Source organism: Siniperca chuatsi, linkage group LG17 (assembly GCF_020085105.1).
Source record: "Siniperca chuatsi isolate FFG_IHB_CAS linkage group LG17, ASM2008510v1, whole genome shotgun sequence".
Lineage (NCBI taxonomy): Eukaryota > Metazoa > Chordata > Actinopteri > Centrarchiformes > Sinipercidae > Siniperca > Siniperca chuatsi.
The window spans coordinates 21,326,195-21,352,548 of record NC_058058.1 but is presented as its reverse complement, the minus strand read 5'-3'; the positions used below and the strand labels follow the sequence as shown (position 1 = coordinate 21,352,548).

The 26,354-nt window shown below is 40.5% G+C and overlaps 3 protein-coding genes across 6 annotated transcripts in view; 1 reads left to right on the top strand and 2 right to left on the bottom strand.

Annotated features, from left to right (window-relative positions):
• Positions 1–12,840, bottom strand: part of ldlrap1a (low density lipoprotein receptor adaptor protein 1a) — a 16,914-nt gene extending 4,074 nt beyond the window's left edge. The window contains exons 1-6 of one of the 3 annotated variants that reach the window (XM_044172505.1): positions 9,558–12,840; positions 2,495–2,637; positions 1,457–1,569; positions 1,146–1,290; positions 426–498; positions 102–197 (exon numbers count right to left, since the gene is read on the bottom strand). In XM_044172505.1, the coding sequence (XP_044028440.1) occupies positions 102–197; positions 426–498; positions 1,146–1,290; positions 1,457–1,569; positions 2,495–2,637; positions 9,558–9,642 (655 nt within the window). In that variant the 5' untranslated portion in view covers positions 9,643–12,840. The remainder of the gene's footprint in view (positions 1–101; positions 198–425; positions 499–1,145; positions 1,291–1,456; positions 1,570–2,494; positions 2,638–9,557) is intronic. The other 2 variants (XM_044172506.1, XM_044172507.1) reach the window with 2 other exon arrangements.
• Positions 10,930–23,197, bottom strand: maco1a (macoilin 1a). Its single transcript, XM_044172497.1, has 11 exons — positions 22,974–23,197; positions 21,764–21,905; positions 21,255–21,381; positions 20,962–21,085; positions 20,644–20,822; positions 17,388–17,931; positions 16,966–17,124; positions 15,087–15,269; positions 14,759–14,879; positions 14,155–14,329; positions 10,930–13,080 (listed from the first exon to the last, which is right to left on the bottom strand). The coding sequence occupies exons 1-11, from the start codon at positions 23,051–23,053 to the stop codon at positions 12,878–12,880; spliced, it is 2,037 nt and encodes a 678-aa protein (XP_044028432.1). The 5' UTR covers positions 23,054–23,197; the 3' UTR covers positions 10,930–12,877.
• srfbp1 (serum response factor binding protein 1) lies at positions 21,808–26,313 on the top strand. 2 transcript variants are annotated; one of them, XM_044172499.1, is made up of 3 exons: positions 21,808–21,922; positions 23,888–24,325; positions 24,474–26,313. In XM_044172499.1, the coding sequence occupies exons 2-3, from the start codon at positions 23,891–23,893 to the stop codon at positions 25,758–25,760; spliced, it is 1,722 nt and encodes a 573-aa protein (XP_044028434.1). In that variant the 5' UTR covers positions 21,808–21,922; positions 23,888–23,890; the 3' UTR covers positions 25,761–26,313. The 2 variants fall into 2 exon arrangements, with proteins under 2 accessions (XP_044028434.1, XP_044028433.1); XM_044172498.1 differs by lacking the exon at positions 21,808–21,922 and adding an exon at positions 23,206–23,349.
• Positions 26,314–26,354: the final 41 nt, after the last annotated feature.

Sequence of the window (26,354 nt, the reverse complement as noted above, 5' to 3'; positions counted from 1 at the left end):
TTTATGTGAATGCTAACAATAGCATGGCACTGTAGCATGCGGGCATGCAAAAAAGTTAAATAAATGAAAAAATAAAAACATTAAAAAAAAAGTGTTTTTACCCGTCCCTTTCAGGCTCCCCAAGCTGTTAGATCTCTCTGAGTGGGTTCTACTGCTGGCCTCTCCAGCTGAACCAGACTTGGCTCTTTTCCCTTTCTCTAGAATAAAGAGGAGATGTAAAACGACAACAAAGCAGGTCAAAACTTGTTTACTGCAACATTACAGCAGATAAATGTCCTTGGAGCACCATGGCTGATTCAGTACAAATAGAAGAAGTCTCAGACGCCGATAAAACAACTCCTCCATAGAAAGTGCTTGTGTGTGTGTGGGGCGTTGGAGATGGTGTGTGTCATTTCCAGAAATTGAAGGAAGAGTGTGGTGTCTACCTTCTTTGGCCACTTGCCAGAGTTCAAAAGCTACTGTGAAGGCCTGGGCTACTGTCAAACCCACTGCTTGAGCCTGGAGAACAGGAGAAACAGACACTTTGTTACAGACCACGGCTGAGCAGAGGAGAGACAGAGGTCATTACCACTATCTCCATAACCATAATAAGAGAGAAGCAAGTATTAAGGAAGTAGGGTATTATCATGCTATCCTGGGAGAGAAGCAGATGAATGTGGAAGTTTTTCAACACACAGGAAGATGACAGACGGCTTGAGGAGCGAGACTTCTACGGTTTCCTCTTAAGAATGCAGGATGAGTTGAAAGGAGCACTACAGTATCAGAAAGGCACCGAAGAAGAGCAGGATAAATGATGTCTATTCCAAAAAGTGCTTCTCACCTTAGATCAAAAAGCAATTGGATGAATAAAAAGCACTCGGCAACAAACATATCATTTGCTTTTTAATGGACCAAGAGGTCACAAACTCAGGTTAAGTGTAACTAAAGCTAGATTAGATAATCCACCAAACCATAAAGAGAGCTTTACACACCCTGACACCACAGAGGAAAAAAAAAAAAGAAAAAAAGAAAAAAGTACACTTAACTCTTGGAGGAATTCATAACAAGCTGATGCCGACCAAGTTAAAAATCACTGCACTGGATTTAAATTTATCTTCATCTTAAATTAAACATTAAAACACGGATACTGTAGTCAAACAACTCACCACTTTCCTCTTGGAGCAGAGGTAGGCGTGGCACTCCAGGGTCCCATTGAGGGTGTTTTGAGCGATATAAGCAAACACTTTATCGTGCAGTTTGTCCACTGTGCAGTAGGATATTCTGCAGGCCAGAGGTGACAGGTTAGGGAAACTGCGTACGAAGAAGGGAAGGAGAGTTCACAGGGTAAGCCACATGCCAGCTCAACGACATGGCAGTGGTCTTATAAGGTTGTGAACTTGCATTTAGCAGCTTCAGAAGGGCAACAACACTGTTAATTGGACGTTCATCTGTAAAACCTGCGCTGCTCTGTACATACCTGTATATGGAGACATTTTCCAGGAGTTTATTGGTCAAGCTGTCATGCAGGGCGATTCCCTGAGGGGAAACCTTGAGAGCAACCTTCTGAGGCTTCTTCCCACTGGCTTTAGCCTGTTAAAAACAATTATCAAAAGAAGCTTGTTTAATAGAATGTGAGTGTGTTGATCTATGGGGTCAGGTGCAGTACATACAGTGGCTTTAAAACAATTTTGATTCACAGTTTACAAAATGTACTCCAAGTGGAGTGGACATTTATGAAATGTATCTGATCTTATCTGAAAATTCTTCTTTAATAAACTGTCTACATGAGATGTATAGTGCTTTTCCATACACCTGTTTTAATGCACATGATCAATTTGCACATTAAAAAGGAAAGAAAAAAAAAGTTTTGATTTGATAAAAACTGGCAAAAATATAAATATGGCTGAGGTGGAAAAGTTGCTGTATCAATAAAAGCAAAATGCGACAAAGTGCCCTAGAAACAGGCTCAGCGAATAAATCATGACGGACATGAAGCATGTCACTTAAATTTTCTGCTCCGCTGGAGAGACGAGAAATTGCGGCAGACAAAAACATCAGACAAATATTTATCTCAATGTGCCCAACTCTTAATATTCACATGACAGGAGCGGATGGAAAAGTGCATTCATTCGCATTCTCTTTTGCTAATGTTCTGGAAATTCTGTTAAAATCTGGTTGGAAACTTGACTAACGTAACAATGTCAGTAGAAAACTATATAACCTCAATTTTGAGGTTTTACTTTAACTAAAAAAAATATATAATGATCCTTCATGAGATGGGAAATTCTACAAACCTTAGGCTTATTTAACATCTGAAAACCCACTGGATGAGCTTTCGGATGTGGCAGACAAGCTGTTGCGGAAACATTCTGACTTTGTAGAGACAGTGTTCAACAATGGCAATGTTTTGTGCAAGAAATCAGAGCATGTATAGTATATTTTTAGAGTTATTAAGGAAGCAGTAATCCTGTTGACTGTATGACACAGACATCCTGAATGACACTCCCGCTCTCACCGTGGCCACAATCCTCTTTACTGCAGCAGCTGACAGGCCCTCTCCCTTGGGCTGGTCTACTAGTGTCATGCCGAGGTGACGAAGGTTAAAGGTCATGCCCTCTAAGATGGTCTCCCGTGTGTCAGTCCAGTTCTCCGGAAGCTCTACAGAGGAAAAACACATTTTCAGGGAAAAGTGGGTCAGTAAATTGATCAACAGGAAACTGTTTGGTAATCACGTTCTTGTTGAACCCATTCATCAAGTTTAAAAACATCAAATATTTGTTGGTTCCAGCTTCACAGACGCTATGACTTGCCCGCTTTTCCTCTCCATTTCGTGTTCCAAAATAAATAACATTAGTCGTGAGAACATTCAAAGAGCTTGAGGAAAACACAAATCGGAGGAAATGTAAACAGCCTATGTTGAACTTAAAGTTGAGCCATTTCATCTGCACTCTCCCTGATGTGGAAAGGCAAAACAGGGTATCTAGGTCAGAGGTACTGTCAATGTAAAGTAAATATTTCAACTCCAAAAACAACTTATAGGACTTGACAATATAAAGGCAAAGAGTTGGGAGCATGTATACATGGACTCTGACATACTGTGATAAGAGGAAAGTAACATAACAGATCGCTCCCAAACTAGGCCATAGATGTCTTCTAAAAAGTGCATTACTGTCTTGACTTTTGTGTTAACTTTCAAAGAATTAAAAAGTTAGCACACTGATCTGTTCACTGAAAAAGTGTGAAAAAGAAAAGAGTGTAAAAACTGTGACTGCTGAAGGAACAGCTGCTATCTCCATGTGGTTTCTTATCAGTTTTTGTGTGGTGCTGGCTGGCCCTGAACCTCCGGCTGTGTTTCCACAGATTTCCTCTGAGAAAGAAAGGAGGGGAGAGGGGTTAGGGACGGCAAGAGCAGGAAAAACATCACCATTACGTAGAAATTCTTCCTCCTAGTATTTACCTCCTCTGGGATGTAGTGCATACCACATACTCATGCAGACACATGTTCACGTGTACACACACACACACACAAAAAAAAAAAAAAAAAAAGGGCCAGAATTCGTTATACTGAAATATGACAATTTTCATGCCAACAACAGTCAACAATTCCAACAAAAAAAAAACAAAAACAAAAAACAACCCAGCAATTACACCGCTATGTGAAAACCCTCCATTAAAATATCTAAACTGTGTAGTGAATAATTTTAGGCTGCCACTGATTCATATTCTACATGATGACTAAATTCCAGCTTAACACATACAAGACGTCGTTATGCATGTTGTGAAAGCCTTGAGGGACAGGTACATGCTTAGACAATGGTAACACGCTGATGTTTAGCAGGTATTATGTTTACCTTCTTTGCCATCTTAGACTAGTGTGTTAGCATGCAAACATTTGCTAATTATCACTAAAACACAAAGTACAGCTGAGGCAGATGGGAATATCAGTAGTTTTGCAGGTATTTGGTCATGATCTTAAACATTTTGACCTGATGATGGCACTAGATGAAAGTTCAGGGGATCATCAAAATTGTTACAATTTTACAAATACATCCTGAAGGGAACATGAACATCTGTACCAAATTTCATGACAATCCCAATAGCTCTTAAGACATTTCACTTAAAATCCCAAATGTGAACCTCATGATGGCGCTAGAGGAAAAGTCAGGAGATCACTAAAGTCATTGCGCTTCATCCTCCGGGGACCATGAATATCAGTACAACATTTCATGACAATCCTTACAATAGTTGAGATAGAGATATTTCAGTTTGGACCGAAGTGGTGAACCAACCAATCGACCGGCATTGCCATCTATAGCACCACGCCACTAGCATGCATAAAATGATCAAAAGTTTACAACTGTCATGTGAATAAGCTTGCCATAAGTTTATATTCTTCATGAGAAATGAATTCAAGCTTAACACATACAACATGTTCTTCTGCACTCCAAAGCCCTGATGGACAGACCCGATCGTCATAGCTAGAACCATGGTGTCTTAGGAAAAGGTTTTTCCACAGGTGAACACCCCAAAAAATTTAACACTTTACAATGCTAACCCTCATGCCACTTTGAAAAATTTAAAGTTACAAATTTATGGTGAGTAGTGGAAGCAGGGAATGTTTGAGACAAACTGTGGTGATGTTTTTGGCTCTGTACTGTAATGTCTGCCTACTGGCTTTCATTATGGCTGTAAGTGGTGATTTGGCAAAGCACTTATTACTGTGAAAAATAATTACTCGTACCCATTGTTGAGTTGACATTTCCTGCCAACAACACAAACAAAGACACAAAACAAGATTTCAAATAATACAGAACATTTTTTGACCCCAAAACTGATAATTGCTGATGTTTTGTTTTTAGGCTGAACCACCATCCATAACGCAATTCCAAAAATGACAAGTACTCAATGTCAGTTCCTCTGAAACAGCACTGAACATCATTGACCATCAAAACTTTCCATTTAAACCCAAAAGAACTTCGTTCTTTTAGCATTCATTCTGAAGCCGGTTTCATTGCAGGTTTTACAGACCGTTCAGTAAAATCACACTATTCTGGACTAACTGTGGTCAGGTCAAAACCATCATAATTGAAGGACAGCACTAAATGGTCAATGACATGATGTCAGTATCAGTTTTTAAAATTTTGTCCATCCTGAGAAAAACAGCAACAGCGCAAGTACCAGGCACCGCTCAGCTAGAGAATGTGGAGGGCTTTGTGATCAGAGGTCAGCAACAGTGACGCCTGAAAGGAAACAGCTGTGTGCACGTGTAAACTGAGACCAAGTAAAACAAGCTAACCCTGCTGTAAATACAAGTCGACCTCACCATCTGTTAGTGTTAAGAGTTTATTTATTTATTATTTGGATGTATGTATGTATAATATTTTGATATTTGTATTTTGTTTTTTGTGTTTATTCCTATGAAATGTGCTATTGTGTCTGTATGTGTGTGTATACGCCTGCGTGGGTATCAATAGGTTCTTGGTCAGTAGTGGAGATGATAGGTTTCGCTCTATGTTTGTTTGTTTCCTTTCACCTGCCCAGGGACTTACAGATGGAAATTAGCTAGTTGCTAAATCTGGTACAAAGCATCTCTTTTCTTTTTGAGATTAATGTATTTTGTACATGGTCCCTGATATAAATACATTTAATAAAACTAAATTTACTGGGTGTGAAGAAAAAAAAAAGTTTTCTGATGGCAGGGGAAGTGGAAGTGTCTTAGATGACAGAGGGAGAGAATGACAGAAAGAACTTGGGAATTAGAAAGAAACATAAGACAAGACCCCAGTCCTCAGTTCCTTAGTCATCTATCAAATCCAACACTAATGGATGAGTATCCATTTCATGAATCAAAGTGCAAAAAAAGCCTCTGTAGCACCGTGACAACAAACGTGCAGATCCAAAAAGGGTCCAACTGACTGCAATTCATGTCCTGGCTGATTTGTGTGTCTACACCAAACACTGAATCACTGTGGAAACCACCAACTGCGGCCCTACAACTTTGGACTACTCCAGGACTCAGAGCCAAATAACCTTTTTTTATTTTATTTTTTTTTTTTAAACAAACAACAACAAAAAAATCCAACTTCTGTCACCATTTACTTTCTTTCAACTCCACTGATCTATAGCCACACAGGTCCAGAACCAGGTTTCAAGGAATCCAGATTAATCCGAGTTGATGTCAGGGTTTCTGCATCAGTAGAAACCTTGACATCAACTCAGATGAATTTGGCTAAAAATATGGAGACAAAGTGTTGGTCTGGAAGACTCTGCAGATGCAAAGTTAAACAAACATTTCAGAGGCATTTGGCCTCAAGCTCACTTATCAGGCTGTAGAGTTGGTGGGCCAAATAAACAGAGCAGAATTGAAAGAAGACTATTTTCCATAACTGTTAGAATGCAAAACAGACCCATCTTATCTTAAGTCACCTGACTTAGGAGAAACTAGCAGGTCCTTAAAAACAGGGGAAAATCTGTCAATCAGGTGAGAGAGTCGTCCCCCCCCCCCTTCTCCACAGTTACTTGGTTCAACTGCATTCACATTGCTACTAGAAAAGTGATGCATTTAGTGTTTATTTTATTTTACAAAAATAAAATAAACCAAGGACTTATTCCTCCAAAAAGGCAGAGTTTTTAACTGTAACTTTTCTTTGCTTTGAAAAAGGGAACATAAACATCATCTGCCCTGTCACTTCTGCCAGTCAAACCACAAAACCACAAACTGTTCTCAGTATCTCTCATATTGTGGCAGCTGCAGAGCCAGTGTGTTTGCTCCCGTATCTGTACTCACAGTGTAAAGCCAGCCTTGCTGTCTCTGAGTCTGATTGGTGGCCTTCTAATGAAAAAACCTACCAAAAAAAGGTTTCCATCCTCTGACACGGTGAGTTTGAATCTAGCCTATCATGTCACATGCCACCTGCTGCATCTGCGATTGGAGAAAAGTACATTGATACCATATGCTTCTTATTGATTCTGGGCAGACGTGATGCAGGCAAAGTTAAAGTCAACAGGTTCTCGCAGCCATAAAAAAAATACCATCTTGCCTGCGCAGTATGTGACTGATAGTAGTGGGTGACTGCAGCATGCCAGGAGTTGACTGAACACTGTTCTCATCATCACAAGGCAGCGAGGACGGGACAGTCTGACAGTAATGGCAGAGACTAACAATGGAAACCAAAGGGGAAAAAGCCTCATCCGTAAGCAGACTCCTCACACAAGTAGAAGAGCTAACTGGAGAGCAAGTTCCACGCTTTGGTGAAATAACTACTACATAATGGGGTAGAAATATTCCCATCTTGGTGGTGATTTGCCATACTGAGCATCACTGTGTGTTGGCATAATCACATGCTTTCATTTGAGGAGGCCCCTAGAAAAAAGGCTCTTTGCTGCAGACAAGCACCCTCTGGCTGGTCCTTGACACTGGCAGTGTGCCGGTGTGGGTCGTCTAGGGTGACCAAGCCAGGGCAACAAGAGCAGAGAAGTGGATAAGGACCGGGGAGGCCTTTGCCATTTAAAATCGGGGCTGTCTCCATGCCGTTGAATTGGTTTCTCCTCAATGCAAACTCACCCACATTGTGCAGATATATGAAGATAAGCGGCTAAACCTATAGAGCCCCACTAATGGCAATATCTGTTCAAGTGTAGGTAAGTCCCTGAAAAGATAAAAACGTAGGCCGATCCTGGCTTGGTCCCATAGGCCAGAGCCAGACTTGAAAGTCTGGCGTGGGCGATATGGGTCAGCGCTGGTGAGGAATGTGTGCCCTGCAGCCTAGAGAAGACCTGGTAATCTATACAACAATACACTACTTCTGTAACAAGTGGGTCACAAGCTGCATTTACAGGAAGCTTTTAATTCCTCTAATAAAAATCAGCCCAACTAAAGTAAAAATGCCTTATGCAAAACACCTGAGTCAGAATAAACTAGATCACTATGAAATAAAATTGTAAATTTAAGAAACGGACAGGTTGAGAACTTTTACAAAACTAGGGGGGGGGGGTTAGATTTTCAGACGCCTTGCCATCTGTTTTAAATACAGCAGTAGTATATTCTGATAAATATTGCTTCATAATAAAAGTGATGGTACAAACTGCTCAACACAGGTTGTGCATGTCGGAAATGTACTTACACTACAGGACACGTTATACAACTTTATGAATTTTATTTACTGTTCGTGTACTGTAAATTATATTCCAAGGAATTGTCAGTTAGATTGATTACATTTAGAAAGAAAAAAAAAAAAAAAAAAGGTTGGCCCATGTAACCACAGGCACCGATAGCTGTGCAGAAGTAACTACTTTAACATTTGACCCTCATCATTTAACACAAATGTGCTGGCAAGATATGTGTCTGCATGTAAGAGTGGATCTCAAATTCCTGAGGCATTGCTATTTTTCCAGGTGAGCTACTACGGTTACATATAATAATGGGGGATATTTATGTAATCCACCCTGTATTTTTTAAAAGATCTTATATGCTTTTTAATGACCTTTCTGATAGAAGGGGCCTGCAGTGACTGACTCGCAGCATTCCTGGCTTGTCCTCGTGGTTACAGGCAGGGGAGCTTTCAGGTTGCCTAAGCCACCCAGTCATTCCCCCAGACCTTTACAGCCAGGATCAAGTGAGATTTAGCTTACAAAGTGGCCCTTGAGTCCTACAATGTGTACCAGAGTGCCTTAAAAAGAGTTTCATGTTAATGTTGCAGTGTGGGCAAGCTGAAGGGCCCTTGCAAGATACAAAATCACGGTAAATTCTAGCACTGACCCTGACCTCTGCACTTCCTCCGGTAGAGTGGATGGAAAGAGTTGGGTGTTCAGGGAGATTGGGATTATCCACAAATCCAAAATACTGCTGTAGTGAGTAAAATAACAAGGCAGTAAAGTCAAATACTGTAGAAGCCACACAAGTAAAACCTACTGAACATCTTTTCTTAATATATGTGAATGAAGTGTCCCATTGAGAGGGAGCTCATTTCGAATATTTCAAATAAAATCATGATAATCACAGTTCTCCGCAATGAGGTTTCATTTTGTGTTGGGGCTGTGGTCTACTGTATTCTGCAGAGTTTCAAAACAACATTTATTTCCGGAAAATTCCTGAGACATTATAAACCGCAATGCAAACAAATAAGACTTACCCAATCTTTGCAGGATAAAATAGTAACGTAACGTCCCCCCCCCCAAGACAGAACCATATACAAGAAGAAAATTGCTTCTTAAAAGTAGCAATTTTTGTAGTGCACTTTAGACCCTTTGTCAAACAAAGTGAGACGTGCCTTGGTAAGCTAAAAATATGTCAAACTACATCTCTGTAACTTTGTTGTGACAGCCCAACAGCGGCAAGTAACATTTTGGTATGTCACAACCAGTAACATTTTGGTATGTCTCGCTTCTGAAACAAAACGCTAAACTTTGGTAAAGTTAGCTTACAAAAGTAATGTTGACTATCCGGCATTGTGGTAATTAAGGTAAAACGGGCAAAGCCGCAAGCAAGTCAACTTCGGCACGGTGAAACTGGAAAATGTAGCGAACATTTAATAACCTTATTTTTACGTTTTTCTCTCAAACTGACAATAATTTCTTACTTCTGTGTTTGCCGGCAGTCCAGGACTGTTTCGCCATACTTGGGCTCCGGATAATAGCCCTCCCAGCCGACTTGAGGGCATCCATGTCGGTGTATAAAAATGCAGTCTGTGAAGTTTGCTGGTGAGTCTTCACGAGAACTGTTCACCAGACTGCTGATGGGGAGGATAGACTTGTGGTGCCTTCCAGTGCTGTCAGAAATACCGCTATTTATGAGGTCAGTGCACGTGAACGAGCCCAACAGAGAAGTAATGCTGCATTTGGTCAAATGGGACATTAGAGACCGTTAAGGTTCGGGTGGTAAATACACATAAGGAAATACCAGGACAAATTCATTTGCATGATGTTGTTCAGTGATTTCGTATTCGTGTGGATGCTTTTTAATCAGAGCTGGATTTTTTTAAAAATTATTTCGTATAAATGTATTAAAGTCAGTTACCCTTTGTTGTGGAATAACGCTGCTCAGAAAGTAGTAGAAAACTTATAATTATACTGACTTGGTATCTTCATGCATGAGCACAGCTTGCGCAAACGTTTCTGCTACTGTAACCACTTTGTGGACAAGTATTTCAGAACTCTATTATTTCATTACACATGAAAGCAGCATAGTTGTTGAGATGTGACATTTAAGAAGTGGCAGTCATGAGAGCTCTATCACCAACTTAAAAGGCATTTTCTGATTTTAATTTGGATTGATGTATGTTTCTATTCTCCTCTCTTCAAGTTTCAGATGCCATACATTTTTGTTAATAGGCCTTGTGTTGCGTTATCTTCATGGAACTGGGCAGCTTAACAGCTGAAAATATTTACCTAACATTTATGTCAGCCCATTACGACACACACATACATAAAACTTGTATGACAAAGCAGCTCTGTGGCCTCAGGAATTCTATAAAAAGGCTTATTTGGTTGGTTTGTCTGCCCCAAAGCAACTGAATGCAACGTGTTCATGTATTTCTTACTAAGAAATATATATTTTGAAGGAGCACAGAAGGCAGCATCAAACCACAGGGCAACCACATTTCTTTCTGACTGTTAACCGCTGGTAGAGCAACAAGGTTTTAGATAGAGGGTGTCAACAATATTCATCTAATTGACAAGTTAAACTAAATGCTTGCTACATGTATGAATTAGTTGTTAGCTACATGGAAATACACACAACTTCTGAATTGAGAAAAGTTTGTTTGCCAATAAATGTAAATTTGTACTCTCACAAGGTTAATTTAATTTGTCCTCTGGCATTAAGTTTCTTTGTTTTGACATCCCAAACCACACTGTCACCATCTCCTGCTTGATTCTGGGTAAAAAGGTTGGCCTCTTGCTAGTGTTATGAAAAGGAAAACTAGACACACAGATCATGACACGTACACAGACTGAACAGCTTGCATTTCCACCAGCAAGACCTTCTTCAATAGTGATGGCCAAAGTGAAAAGTGTGACACAGCCACCATCACTTTTGGTAAAGAAAATAAACATGGTGGAACAATGAAAAGATAAAACAAAGCATTTTTTTTAACCTTCTCTTTCTTCTACACAAACTTATAAAAGCAACTTGAGAACTGAATTCACAACATCAGAGCGATCCACAAAAAATACTTTTTCCCCAGGTAGGCAACGTGACATCACAACATGGTCAAATGGTTCAGGGGTAACCTTTTCCCAACACAACACATTCACAGAATCCTTCCTGGTAGAAAATATAGGAAATCAACTGAATATGATGGGAAATATCAAGGAGGTGCCACTCAACAAAAGTCTAACAAATAAATAAATGTGTGAATAACACAATCAGTCCAACTGACCACCTGCTGCTTCGCTATGATCAGCCCAGAACCATGTAAACACAACACCTTCCGAATATGTTCTAATGACAAAAAAATAACAGCACTCTTTTGCAAACATTATGCTAGCTACATCGATCAAAGTATGGATGGAAACCGGACATCTACACTTGGCACTTAAGAACTGAAATGAAATAAACAAAAACATTCCTCAGTAAGTTAATGTACATTGCTGTAAACAACTAAATGCCAACTCTAGGGCATGATAATAGACAATCAGTTTGGTTGGTGTTTGGCATACCAAGACTGTGTCACTATGAAATGACATGTACCATGTCCAGTGTTACGTTTTCCCTTTAAGTCTGTAATATTGTGAATACTGTACTTTGAATACTGTACTGAAAGGATCAGAATGTGAGAAATCTTTAACACCTACGAATGAAAAGCAGGCAAATCAGAGCTAGAGAGAGAAACACAGCTTTGAGGCTTGATGCTTTTAGATCCCAGGATTGCAAAGTATGTGGTTTTTGCATCTTAAAAAGACAAACTGCAAGGCACTGTAAAATCTGCAAATGATGGTAACGACCAGTTACCTCGACATCATTAAATCCAGTGAACAATATGGCCTAACAGGTTCTAATTTGGTCCAGAGGGAGAGGAAAGGCGTCTGCAGCAAACAGGTGAACATTAATACAACATTTTGGCAGTGCCAGGTCGAATCTAGCAGTAGCATTTTTTAGGACAAAACTACATCTGCTTCGTCCACTTACTGATAATCCAGGATACTTCACTATTCCAGCATTACGAGAACAAATTGTATTGGAATATCTGAAGCACACAGCAAACGTTTATCTGTTCAATATCACTATTTTAGAAGAAATGCACATTGTCATAAATGAACTGAACTATTACAAAACAAACACTGATTTAAGTTAATGGTGATAGCAAAACATGAATAGTTTTACATTCATGTATCTCTCACAGATCTTTACTTTACAGGTGAGTTTCAGACTCAAATCTCAACTGAAAACATGTCTTCTGTCTCAATATAAACCATCATGAAAAGCCAATTATTTTTGAAATTAAAAGGCTGGGTGTCAGTTCACTATAGAAGAAAATATAGCTGGGGGGGGTTATACTGACACCAAAAGAAGACTGACATGAAGCGATGCACGATGGCTCTTCTGTAGACATTTGGCCAACAAATTGTGTGTTCCTTTCTCCCCCTTCAAACAGATCTCGCTGGCTAATGGCTAAATCCCGAAACTCAACAAAAAAGTCATATTGTACACAACTCCCTCAAAATAATAGTTCTCATAATAGAACCAAAAAAAGGAGCCAAATACACATATGTATGGAGGGGTTGTGTGCACTGTGTGTGTGTGTGTGTGTGTGTGTGTGTGTGTGTGTGTCTCATTATGTGGTACGTTAGAGTGCAAAAACTGTCAGGGGCTGGTAAACTCAAAAATAACCCAAACCAGAACTGAGAGCTTCACCAAAAACAAAGAAAGTTCAGTCTGACAAAAGTGTTGGTGTCAGAGTCACTTTTTGAGGGGCTGGTAGACTGAGGCATTGGGGTCCAGGGAGGAGGGACTATTGTCCATGAACTTGGAGGAGTAGTGAGGGGTGACGGGGCTGAGGTTGCTGCCGTCTGATGAGTAGGACAGGCTGGGCATCACTGCCATCACCTCTGCTATCTTCTGCTTCAGCTCTGCGATCTCCTGCTCCCTCTGGTGGATCTGGCCTGGATGAGACGAAGGAAAGGTTTGAATGGAAGTGTCATGTATTACAGCACTGGGTTTAAAAACAGATTTTCTTCAGCCGCTGTTGTGATATCAACATTATAAGAAAAACACTAAACATACCACACTATTATTATTAATATGGCAAAAAAATAAGAAATATAATGCATTATGAGCTAAATTTCCCATTCCCTATATGGAATCTACATTTCTGCATTTCACCGTTGTGTTTTTATTGACTATATTTTCTGAATACGTGAAGAGGGCTGTGAGAGAAATGTGTGAAAATCTATGGCTGAGACGAGAAGATGCAGTCAATATTAAAGTTTTACAACGTAATGTAATATTCATATTACAGACACAGGTGTCTGTTCTAGAGTAACAAAACAGTGTATACAAACAATAGGCAATGGTTCTACCATCATACAGGGGTCATTTATTTTTTAAAACACCAGTTGGGAGAAAATAATATGATGTTTCTATAATTAACATTTAATTTTTTTTTGTTTTAATTTTAAATAAACAAAGCAAACAAACAAGTAGATGTAATATATGCTGTAAACATTCAAACATGGTGGGTAAAAGTACTGAATAGTAATCACTTGATCCCATGGGGCCATGGCACAGAGAGCAGCCAGAACAGGGTACAAGTTTAGAAATAGTAAAATTTAGGTATGGTTTGATGTGGTTTCATTCTCTGATGACTTGAAGATGATGTTGGCATCAAGCTTAACAGCAAACTGTCTTATTGCCTTGGATGGAGGATTTTTACTTAAATATATTCATGTATTGCTAATCATTTATTGCTAATCAGTGTCTTCTTCAACAACCCTCTGGTCATTTTTCACGTAACCAAACATTTACATACTATTGATTGAGAGCACTTTTAGACAGATGTAAGGGTCAATTTTCATCTTCTGTCTTTTCGATAATTTATGGGGTGAGTTTTGACAAGTGCTCCATTCAAGAGCTTTGCACCATTGACAGATACTGTAGCATCTAAAATGATAATGACAACAAAACAGTGGCCGGTAGTAACTTCAGTAAATCACTGCATCCCCACAGTCAACAGCTACCTTGTGCAATCTCCAGCTGCCTCTTGGCGTCCCCCAGTGCAGAGAAGAGGTCCAGTTTGATCCTGGTCTCAGCACTCAGGCTGTTCTCCAGGTGCTGGGTCTTCTCCTGCATCGCTGACAATGCTGACATCAACACCTCTGTGTCCTTCTCGTTCTCTTTATACTTGCGCAGCTCCTGTATGCGACAGGACAGGAAAGAGAAATTGAATTGGAAATGAGATGAAGATGGTTACACTACAATGTTTTTTTTTCACTTGTGTATATTTAACACTAATCAAAAATTATTACAAGCAACTAAACGGTCTTATTTTTCTAAAGTTAAATGGCAGATGCAATCAAAAGGCACAGGGCGTCTATTTATTTAATTACATCAATTACTCAAACTAAAATGGCATATCATTTTAGTAAAGTGATCATCTTTGTTGTTAGAAATTCAAGTACTGCAGCAGCTTGTTAACTGCAGATGATAGCTTATTCCCAGTTACATTCACAGCATTTAGATCATGCATTTTACAGTCTCTTTAATGACCTAGGAAACACACATTCACTAACCCAAAGCATTTTCAGAAATGATCAGAAAATCAGTTGTGCTATTCCTTCTCACCTGACACTTCCCCTCCAGATCCCTAATCTGCTCCTCTTTAAGTTTCATGTCCATGCTGAGCTTCTTACACTCTGTCTCCAGTTCTCTGATCCGACCACGCAGAGAGTCAGTCGACTCCACTCTGCCGGACAGAAGAGGGAAACAGCACTTTTAAGAGTGGAAAAAGCAAATATGTCCAAGAGTCAACTGATAAAAGGAACATAGACTAAACTTCCTGTGTTGATATTTACTGATTCAATCTGTTCAATTATTTGCTTTAAATGAGGTAAGATTACATGTTCATTTTTATAACACAAAGCTGTGCTAAATACACAAAGCTAATGAGTACCTGGTGGCAGCAGCTAATGCTACAGCTCTGGCAGCAGTGGCCTCTTCTATCTTCTTCCTCTTCCTCTCCTCAGCCAGCTGTTTCTCAGCTAGGGCGCGAGCCTCCTGCTCAGCCTTTAGTCTCTTCTCCAGCTGGGAGATGGTCTGCTTATCCTTCTGCTTGGCCTGGACAGCACTGTGGAGCCTGAAGTATGGAGAAGAACATAATCAACCTGGCTGGATCATAAGATGAACACACTTTGCGCTGGGTGTGAGATGAAATGTGGAGCATTTGGGCAGTTTCCTTAGACAAGATTAAGCTTTTGTAATTCATCGAACTCTCCCACTGCTGCAGTTTCTGTCTAACCTTCTGGCTGTTGTTGTAGTCATAAAACATTATTTACCTATGTACTGTCAAATGCTGCCTACTCTATTTGTTGATGTGACTGAAATCATGTGACTTCATATTTAAAAAACCTCTCTCTCTCTGACTAAAAAGCATCCAGATACAGTACCTTTTTTCTCTGCCCCTTTAGAGGCAACTATAACTCAAACTCTAATCCTACATTGATTTTTGTAAATACACCTCAGATTTAAATGGTTGAACCTTCAAGTTTGTTCACTGATAACAGACCATTACCATGACACTAATGGAGAAAGCAATGTTTGTGTACCAAGGCTTAGCCCTTAGACCTCTGGAGAAGGAGACAGGTTCTGTTGTTACACAACCTACTAGTCAGTAAAGAGCATATACTAATGCCCTTTAAAATCCCCTATGCTTCAAACATACAGTAGTAGTTTGAGCGATGTCATTTATATAGGTACTAATGTACTCAAAGGCAGGATGGTCCTGCTGTCAGAGAGGGGCGAGATGCGATAATGACGCACACTTTAGGACAATCTTTTAGATGTACAAATTACTAATTACTTTGCTGATTCGAATCGCTTCGCTCAGTTCAGTAGTCACTGACGACGTGGATTGTTCACCTTTTTTCTAAGCGCAGTGAACGCATCTCCGTTTAAATGCAGCGCCACAGTCACCAGTGAGGGGAGCTCAACTGGTGACACCTGATACGTCAGGTGATTCAGTATAGTCAGTTGAGTTTGAAGATATCGTGTTAAAGATTTGTTCATATATGTGCTGAACACCTCTGCAGTCTTTCCTCAAAGGCATTCATAGTGTTGTACTTGTGACAAACGTAGTTGTGTGAAGAATGAAAAAAGAGAGCTTAATAGAAAACCCTGTCTATTCTCTCACCTCCAGACAACTGGCTAATCACGGCGTGAGGTGGGCATGCTTGGCACATTTTCAGTTTTGGAAAGCTACAGAAATTGTCAGACGCAGCCCCCCCTCCCAATTCTGACATTGGAAAGGTGTGTTTGTGTGTGTGTGTGTGTGTGTGGGTTCAGACACTGTTCAACCAATCAAGCGTTTCGGTCGAAGCAGACTGATCCCTTTAAGGCCATCCTAGGACCATACTAGAAATGAGTAGAAATGCCTTGGATTCAATATGCAAATAAATCAAATACTCTCATTTCAATTACAATCACTGCGATAATTTCAAATTTGAATGACTATCTAACAATTGGCCATCAGCAATAGCCAGTTCAAGCTAGCATATCGAGGAAAATACAGCCGAGTGTAAAATAAAATGCTCCACCTGTTCTAGTTCAATGCATTTGCAGAGATCATGTTTTTTTTCCAGACAAGATACACTCACAAAAATGTGTTTTGTGACTGAAACCCTATAGAGACCACCACACAGTCCTTAATTAACCAGCTTCATACCTCAACATACTGTAAAGGAAAGGATATTTATTGTGTAACAACTGAAGTATGATTGTTGTCAGAGTTTAGGAGAGTATACCATACTCTATGAGTATACTGTACATGTACCCACTTGTTCTGCAGCAGCTCATTGTCCTGACGGAGCTGGCCCAGCTCAGAGCGAAGGCTGCGGTCCTGGCTGGTCAGAGAGGAAAGCTGACTCCGCAGCTCTGACTCCAACTGCCTGTTGGCCTGAAGATCTGCCTTCAGACGCTTCACATCATGCTCCAGCCTTTCAGAGAAGAAAAAGAAAAGGGCCACGAGTCAGTCAAAAGGAAGCCAAAGGAAACCACAAGAACAACATAGGCAAACATGTCTCCTGTAACTAGTCCAGCATAGAAACAATTAGAAAAGGCACAATAAAACTGATGTTAGATGTGAATCAATGTATCAGCATAAATGATAAAATACATTTACAACTTCACACACCAGCAACAAGATGTACAATAAGAGGAAGAATGGTTATTTGAAACAGTACGACAGTGTGTGTCTTACCGTACGAGAGCGTCCGGCTTGCCCAGCTGGTTGTTGGGGATGCAGTTCTCCACTGGATCCTTCTGCCCCTTCCCTGCCCCCTTCTGCTTCTTCTCATTCTTACTGGTTGAGGAACCTGGCGGCACGCTGCCATTTGAAGAACTGTGATTCCGTGGAGATGAGCTGGAGATGTTACCCCCACCTCCGCTGGCATTTTTGTAGTTCTTCCCCGTACCCCCCATTTCCTCTTTAGAAATAGAGTGTGCGTTGGTATCGGTGTGTGTGTTTTCTCCTGCCAGGTCATTATTCAGTCTCTTTGCCCCAACGTAGTTTTCTATATACTCTGTCTCCTGTAGTTTGGAGTCCAGTGCGTGTATAATACTGTTGTTATTGATTCCAATTGTGTTTTGTTTTTTGCCCTCACGCTCTTTTGCAGTACTGTCCTTCCCTTTTTCCCGGTACTCCAGTTCTGGTAACTGGACTGGGGCACTTTTCTTTCCAGGAGGTGCTCCGTTTTGGGATATTACTGAGGGTTCTACCTCTGAGATCCCTTTAGCTAAAGCAGCTGGAAGAGAGCAAATGCAGGCAGCGTTAGAAAACATGCTGGACAGAGAGAACCAAATTCCAAAACAAAGTGGAAACATCTTTGACCATAAACAGATTGAATGATTGCAACTGATAGAAAATAGAGAAAATCCCTGAAAAAGATTCAGAAACAGCCTCATGCCAGCAGGCTGTTACAGGAATACTTTCCTGCTTTCTATTAACTACAAAATAGACAAGAGAGAGAAAATGATTGGGGTGCTTTCACACCTAACCTGTTTGGTGCGATCAAATTAACTCTAGTGCATTTGCTCGTTTGGTTCAGATTGTTTTGGCTGGTGTGAAAACTGGCAGTCAAACTCTAATGCGGACAAAACATCCGGGTCTAGACCGCCTGAAAAGGTAGGTCTAGGTCTGGATCCACGTTAGTTTGTTGTTTGAAAGCAAAGCAGACCAACCACGGGATTATGTGACAGTAGAAGCATGATTTCAAAAGATAAACTGCTATTAAATTCATCTGCTCATTGTGAACTTTTTAGGAAAGCGATCTGTATAAGCAATGTATATATTTATGCAATATCATCTGGTAATCATGGTAACGTGTGCGTGTCATCACGAGTGCTGGGATTTTTTCTCTGATCCATCAGTAAAAAGGGTGAAAAGGCATTAAAACAGGTGTGTGTTGAGCCTGTGTCGTACTTGTATTTTAGTAGTTACGCAATGTAATGTAGTGCAATGGAGCGGGGGCACAGTAACTATCCCACCCTAAATATTACAGTCCAGGACGCCTCTTTTTTCTCCCATTTCTACCTGTTCGTCACTGTTTGATATTTGAGGTTCAGTTGCAGTCTGTATTATTATTGCTCACAATCAATTATTTCTTCATGAGACATGAGAAGATAAACTAGAATTACCGCCACGCGGTTGTATTCCTCCGCCAACCAGTAAAGTTGCAGTTTACATCCATTTCTGTCCAAACTCATAATACATGTAGTGAATACTTGGAAGGAATTGAAATAAAAAAAGTATTAAGTGTATTTTTTGGCTAAATGGAAGTTATCACTATATTGATGATACATATGTATGATTCCAGTGAATATATATATTTTTGAACTGATTAATGAAGGATTATCAAAGATTAATGATCAAACAGGTACACATGTACTTGATTATGTAAAGATGGATTCTTATAGAGTACAGCTACACAAAATGTGGTGCTTTTGTTTTCTCCTGGCATTTTTGGATGTGAAGCCGCTCTGAGCTGTAGGTGAAACTCATTCACTAACAGAATCACGATTAACTAGGCGCGCTCCATTACGTTGTTTGCAGTCACGTGATTCCGGTGACGCTCAAAATTCAGAATGAGGATGTGAAAGGCAGAGTGGACGAGATGGAGGAAAGCCCGTACTGTGCTAGTTACTGTTTACTCATTGTGTTGTCCCAGTCAACATGCGTGTCAAATCTGGAATCATCCCTTCTTAAATTATGGCTCAAAACCTATTTTGAGGCCACAATGACTTTTGAGTCAAAAGTGTCACCTATTCATTGTCTGACCAACTGTGAAATATGGAGTTATGGCCAAAAACGTGTTTTATGAGGTCACAGTGACCTTGACCTTTGACCACCAAATTCTAAATCAGTTCATCCTCGTGTCCAAGTGAACGTTTGTGCCAAATTTGAAGAAATTCCATCAAGGTGTTACTGAGATATCGCGTTCACGAGAATGGGACAGACAACCTGAAAACATAATGCCTCTGGCCAAGGCTATTGCTGGCGCGGAGGCATAATAAACACATAAGGTTCAGTGAAGTGCAGCATGACCTGCTGTCAGTCACTGCAATTTGATTTTCTCCCATGCTGGTCCATGTCGCACTGTTAATGCAGGATGACATCACCAAAACTGTCTGTTGTTTGGTCTGTGCCAAATGAACGGAACTACAGGTGTGAAAGCACCCTTAAAATTATAAATCATATTGAAAAACTTTGCTATGATATAGCATATATTTTACAAGGAAAAATTAAAGTTACACAAATATATACCCTTCCTGGCTACTTTATTAGGTACACCTACTGTATACAATCTAATGCTATCCAGTACAAGCGCTCTGCCACATATTCTACCTTTACAAGGCTTTTTGTTACATTTTCCGAGAGGTGTTAAATCAACAATATGTTTATTATTTAGGTCATAGTTAGTGGTGGTGTTTGTAAATGGGGAGGGCAAAACATTAGAAACACCTCTGAATATGATACAGTCCAGTTCAACACCACTGCAAACTACAACCTCAGTGATAAACATATAGTTAAATTAATACCTCTTAATACCTTGACAGTGTCAATCAAAACTGAACATTATTATCTTTGTTTTTTTGTTTTATTATTGCTTTAGATTTCACAGGTGTACCTAATAAAGTGGCCACTGAGTGTCTTTACTGTATCACAATGTCAGACATGAGAACGTTGAGAAAACAGACTGTATGGCCCTGGATAAATGTGGCCACTGAATTGGTTAATTCAATAAATGCAAATTCCATGCATGTTACTGCACCTGGTAATACTCACATCCCATAATACTGACAGTGGACACACCTCTCATCCTTGTTCCCTGCCCATGAGTGTCTTGACAGTACAATTTTGATAGTTCAGTGCCATTTTTGCTTGTTCAGTCTATTGTGTTTTACTTTGTTAATAAGTATTGTAATAAGTTTTGTATTTCATGTATAGTGTGTCTCACCCTCCTCTGCCTCCCTCTCCTGTCTCTGCAGCATCTGTTGCTCTGGTGGTAAAGCCTGCTGTAGAAGCTGCATGTAGAATTCATTCTCCTTCTGCACTTCCTTCTGTTTCCTCAGTCGCATCTTGTAGCTGACGTAGCTCTTAAAGCCGAAGCCCAGAGTCACCACTGGATAGCCGATACTGGGAGGTGAAGAGCAACCGGAGTCAACTTTTAATACAAGAATACCCATATATATATGCTTTTTTTAAAAACAATTTATCATGGGGATTACAAAAAAATTAAATTATATTATAGGGCAAAGGACTCTATGACGTTTACCAGTGAGCAGCAAATGGTCGACACAGGTCTACATGAAAGTTCTTCAGATCTTTGAACCGTATGGCGGCTTCGATGTACACAAACAGGATCCACAGCGATACAGTGGGTAGACAGACTCCTCGCTCTGCGTGAAAGTTAGAGACGAGAACAAAATAAATAAATAAATCAGCCCTCTTGGGTCTAGCACTGAAGAAAATTGGCAGCTATGAATTTCTTGTGCACCGAGTCTTTGAGGTGAAAGTGGCTGTTTGGCTGGCAGAGTTAAAAGGAGCCCACAGAAAACTTGGACTAACCTGTGTGCCAGACATACTGGACCCATACGTAGGTGCTGGCAGCGAAAAACAGCCACTGGACGGGGATGAAGAGGAGGCAGATGATGTCTGACGTAAACGCCACACATACGAAGAAGACAGAGAACGCCTAAGTGTAGGAGAAAGACACAGACAATTAAATATGCCATAACAACTGTGCAGAAATACAGTAGTTCCTGTGCAGAATACATGTATATACACATGTGCATTAATATGGAGGCATGTGCGCACATGCATGACCCCATTACACTTACACATTAACATGTGTACTGTAGAACACACTTAAAAAACCTTGTCTTGCTGCTTCCCCCACCCACCACAACCATGTTTGACAAGTATGATGCGATCTTAGCTACCTTTATCCAACACAGCATTTAATCTTTGTTGTTTATTTATCCACATGTGCTCTAGACCACCTCCAGCTTGGGTAATAACATGCAAGTTAATGTCAGGTGGAAAGGGAGGTCAGGGTCATACAAACAAGCTCTTACCAGTCCCTGATACCTAAAGGAGTCGTAGACACTTCGAATGAAAAGCCAGAAGGGCCACAGGTACTCAAACCTGAACTCCAGCACAAAGTCGGCCAGCAGAACTAACACCCACACCACCAGGAACTTCAGGTACAGGAACGTACTGCGGGAGAAGACAAGGTAAAGAAATAAAGATGGAAAACAACACAAGGAAGAGACAGAGAGAGGAAACTAAACAAGGTTTACCATGGATTTAGATGGTATCATGACAAGCATTTGGACATCGGGTTTATACAACAGTCTAGTGTTTATAAGAATGACATCTCTAGTGTGATTGCAGACAGTGTTACCTCAACATCCTACTAGATTTGAGGGCAGATGAATGCCAATTGAACAGTGCAACAGTGAGCGTGAATACAAGTCTAGATATTCCCAAAAAGTCTTATAATGTGAAACTGAAATAGATATAATAGAATAATGGTTGAGAGACATCCAAATAGGTGAGAGAGATGGGTAGAGAGAGATAGCTAGAGAGAGCTAGTATGTATACAGAGTCATGTCTGGACATGTTAGTTAAAGCACAGCTGGTTTCCTTTTTCTGGCTTGCCATCAATCAATCAATCAATCAATAGGAAAATGCATGCTATATTGATATTACATCTGCTTAAATAATATGTGCGCTTTACATGTTCCACTTAGACCTGATTACTTTGGTGGTTATTGTTTCATTGGCGTATTCAAAAGGTAGACCTTTGCCAGACAAAGCACAGGTGAGACCCCCGCCGGCGGCGTCACCCCGGACATCAAAGCGAGCGCCTCTGACATTGCTGTTGACATTTCAAGCTAGCGCATGATTATTCTCACAAGTTCATGTTATCTTTGTTTTAGCTGAAAAGGTTTCCATGGAGCGGAATGTGTTACAATTCATGCTTAATGTCCACAGAGTCTCGCCGCCACATTTCATTTTAATTTAGCCAGAATTTGAATTTAACTAATAACGTTATAGCGTTACGTTACCTAGCCAGGGACAAATAATGAACGAGATGCCACACATGTAACGTTAACGTTAGGCCTATAATTCTGACAATACACGGGCATGTTAGCTCCTTCTCTAGCTAATAACCAAAGCATGCTTAAATATGAATGCAGCAGAGGCTGGCAGCCCTGTCTTGACATATGCACAGAGGCGCCATTGTTATACAATAACGACCCTCCAGTCCGTTTTTTGTACCTGCTATATATACCCTCGGTGATTCGGTTCCGTTTTAACGGCCGTCGGAGTTTGCTGCAGTCCGCATTGCGCCGCTTCATCCTCCCCCTGTTGATTCACTTGTGATATCGGTCTGGTAACTGGAACTGGAAATGTCATTCGCTCATCCTAATATTCACACTTCTTCAATTATCCACCATTGTTGTTGTTTTATGCACATGAAACAAAGAAATAAATAAAAACAGTCCGCGGAAGGCCCTCCCCTTTTCACGACACGCTGCGTCCTCTTGCTAACGTTTGACGTCATGCCGCCATCGGAGGCGTAGAAAACATGGCTGCTCCCTGCGAGTTGAGACGGTTCTCTCAATTTTAATTATTTAATATTCATTTCTGAACGGTAAGTGTGATAATAGCGTGTTACAGAGCTCTTATTTTACTTTATGCGTTGTAATGTAAAGTTTGTTATGTAAACGCTACGGGTACGTAAATAAGCCTATACTCATATGACGTTACATGGTAAAACTTCTCCATGCTGACTCAACCACGTTTGTTTGACAATCTTGTTCAGGCATTTAATCACAGTTTTGCTCCCTCGACAGAAATGTATTTTGTCTCAAATCTATTCAGCTGCGATATCACTTTATACAGTTTCATATTGTTTCGATAAAGCGGTCCGTAGTGTAATACTAATGTCTTTTGGAGAGTTTGGGATGGGAAAATGCAGCGGGACCCACGTCTGCAGTTATGAAAAGCCATGAAAGATGAAATATGAAAATACAGTAGTATGGATCTAAGTTTGACCTATACATCATAATGTTATAGTTGTTTAGTTGTCATAGTTGTTTTTACTATTTTATGTTAAATAATGTTATTGCCAGTGAGAACAAGTGGATTACATCCAGTTACCGATCTATGATGAGTTTATGTTTCAACAGGTGATGTATACCAAGGACAAGGTAGAAAAAATGGAACCATCTGCTGAGGTAAAAGAGAAGGAGGAAGAAGAGGAAGAAGGAGAAGCTGATGCTGGAGATGAGGAAGATGGAGATGATGAAGAACAGGAAGATAGAGGTGATAAGGAAAAGGAAGAAAAAGCAATGCCACAGGCTGCAGATAAAATTGAGAAAAATATTCCATTGCCTATTCAACCCAGAGAGAAAAAGCAGGCTGAGGGCCTGAACCTCAACAATGAGGTGGTGAAGATGAGGAAGGAGGTGAAGAGGGTGAGGGCGTTGATCATCAGGAAGCTGACACGACAGATTGGCGGTCTGAAGAAGAAGAAGGGGACAGAGACAGAAAAAGAGAGGAATCAGAGGAGAGCTGCCAGACTACTGGAGGAGATCCACGCCATGAAGGTCCTCTTACCAGACCTGGTGGGTTTTCTAATAACTTCTGTTTATTCATTATTTTTGGAAAACATTATTCCTCAATATTTTAAGTACAAAATTGATGATGCTTTTGCAAAATGGTTAGACACTGGGTGAAATGTCTAATTGGATAAACTATTTTCCCTGTTGCCAGGTGACCAAGACAGCCTTGCAGAAGAATCTCAACTTTGAACAGGAGTGTAAAAACCCAAAGTCTACTATTTCCGACCGGGCCGTAGCGCGCATCGCCACCCACCCTCAGTTCAACAAGAAGATTAAGGATATCAAAGCTGCTGTGAACGCCTTCAAACAGGAGCGGATGAAGGGTGGACAGCAGGGAGGGAATGAAAAGGTGCAAAATAAAGCTGGAAAGGTGACTCCACAGTCGCCAGACAAAAAGGGAGAAAGACAGAGTAAGAAAGAAGAGGAGGACATTAAAGTGGAGCAAAAGGAAATCATAGACAATGAGGAAAGAGATGGTATCCTGAAAGACACTAAAGACGCATCTGTTGCTAAACCTGGAAAAGAACCAGGGAAAGCAACTCATTCAGCTGATAATGCTGACGCTCGAAGGAAAGAAATGCCACAGAATGAAAGACCAGCATCAATAAAAAGTAGTGAAGTAAAGGACATTGTGAAAAATAAACCTCAAAGTAAATATGCAGAAAAGAGACCCGATCATACGTCTGCACCTGAAGTGCTTCAGAAAAAGAAAGATGAGGAAGAGAGTGATTTAGAGCTGTCGGATGATGAAGAGAAAGAGTACTTTGATGACAGCACAGAGGAGCGTTTCCACAAGCAGTCCTCCCAGTCTGAGGAGAGCGACGATGACGACTTCTTTGTTGGAAGAGTGAGCAAATTCAAGAAGAAGAAGCAGAAAAGCAAAGAAGGGGAGAGCGTCGGGAAGGGGCATGAAGTGAAAGCAGACCCAACAGACCAGGTCCAGAGTAGACTTGATGAGCTTGAGTCCAGACTGAAGTCTAAAGGGAGCTCGCTGCAGTCTGTTTTTTGTTCTTCCCTATCTGCGTCTAAGCCTGGTGGGGGCAGAGGTGCAGGCAGAGGGAGAGGTGGGGATACATTTAGGGGCCAAGGGAAACCAAAGGGCGGCAGAGGTCTAAATAGAGATTTCAGTAAACAATCCAAGTTCCAAAATCAGGAGACAGACACAGAAAGAAAGCCAGGGTCCAAGTACAGCAAGCCCCGCCCTGAGGGCAGACATCCTGAGTTGGCAGAGAAGGGCTTTCCCTCCGGTAGAGGGAGGGGGCGAGGCAGAGGTGATGCTTTTAGGCAAAAGGATCACAGGGGTGGAGGTGCATTTTCCCATCAAGCACCACAGCAGGCACTGCATCCATCCTGGGAGGCCAGTAAGAAAAGGAAGGAGCAGCAAGGGCAAATCCTGGCCTTCCAGGGGAAGAAGATCAAGTTTGACGACAATGACTGAAACGATTTTTCTGTTTGTTTATTGATGCTGAATACATACCTTTGGTTGAGTGTCTTACATGTTTGTTATCTGGCACACTAGTGAAGTGTAAAGGTTGTCACTTATTCTGTTGGATGCTCAATACCAGTAGTGGTGATCTCAGTATAGTTCAGTGACAATGTGTTTTTTCATCCTTATAGCTGGCAAAATACAACAAACAAGGAGATTTTTTTATAAAACATCAATAGAAGTATGTTTTTAAAAATATTTTTAATCCTAAATATGATTTAATTCTAAGCTGTGAAATGCATCACCTGAAGCAAGTCATTTTTCATAGAAAAGGTTTACCAGTTAACAACAGTTTGAGGAACATGTCATTTGTAAGACTGCCAGTTCTGTGAGAAATTCATAAGTGGGGGCTTTGGGAAGTAATATTGTTAGATTTTTTTATGTATTAACCTGTACACAATGTTACTGCTTTGTCTAAAATGGTAATTAGGGCCCAGTTATTGTATTGTACACATTCTCTGAAACTGATGTACGGTGATAAACATCTTTTGCAGCAAGACCTTAAGCCAAATGACTTTTCCGTTTTTGTTGCTTGTCCCTCACCAA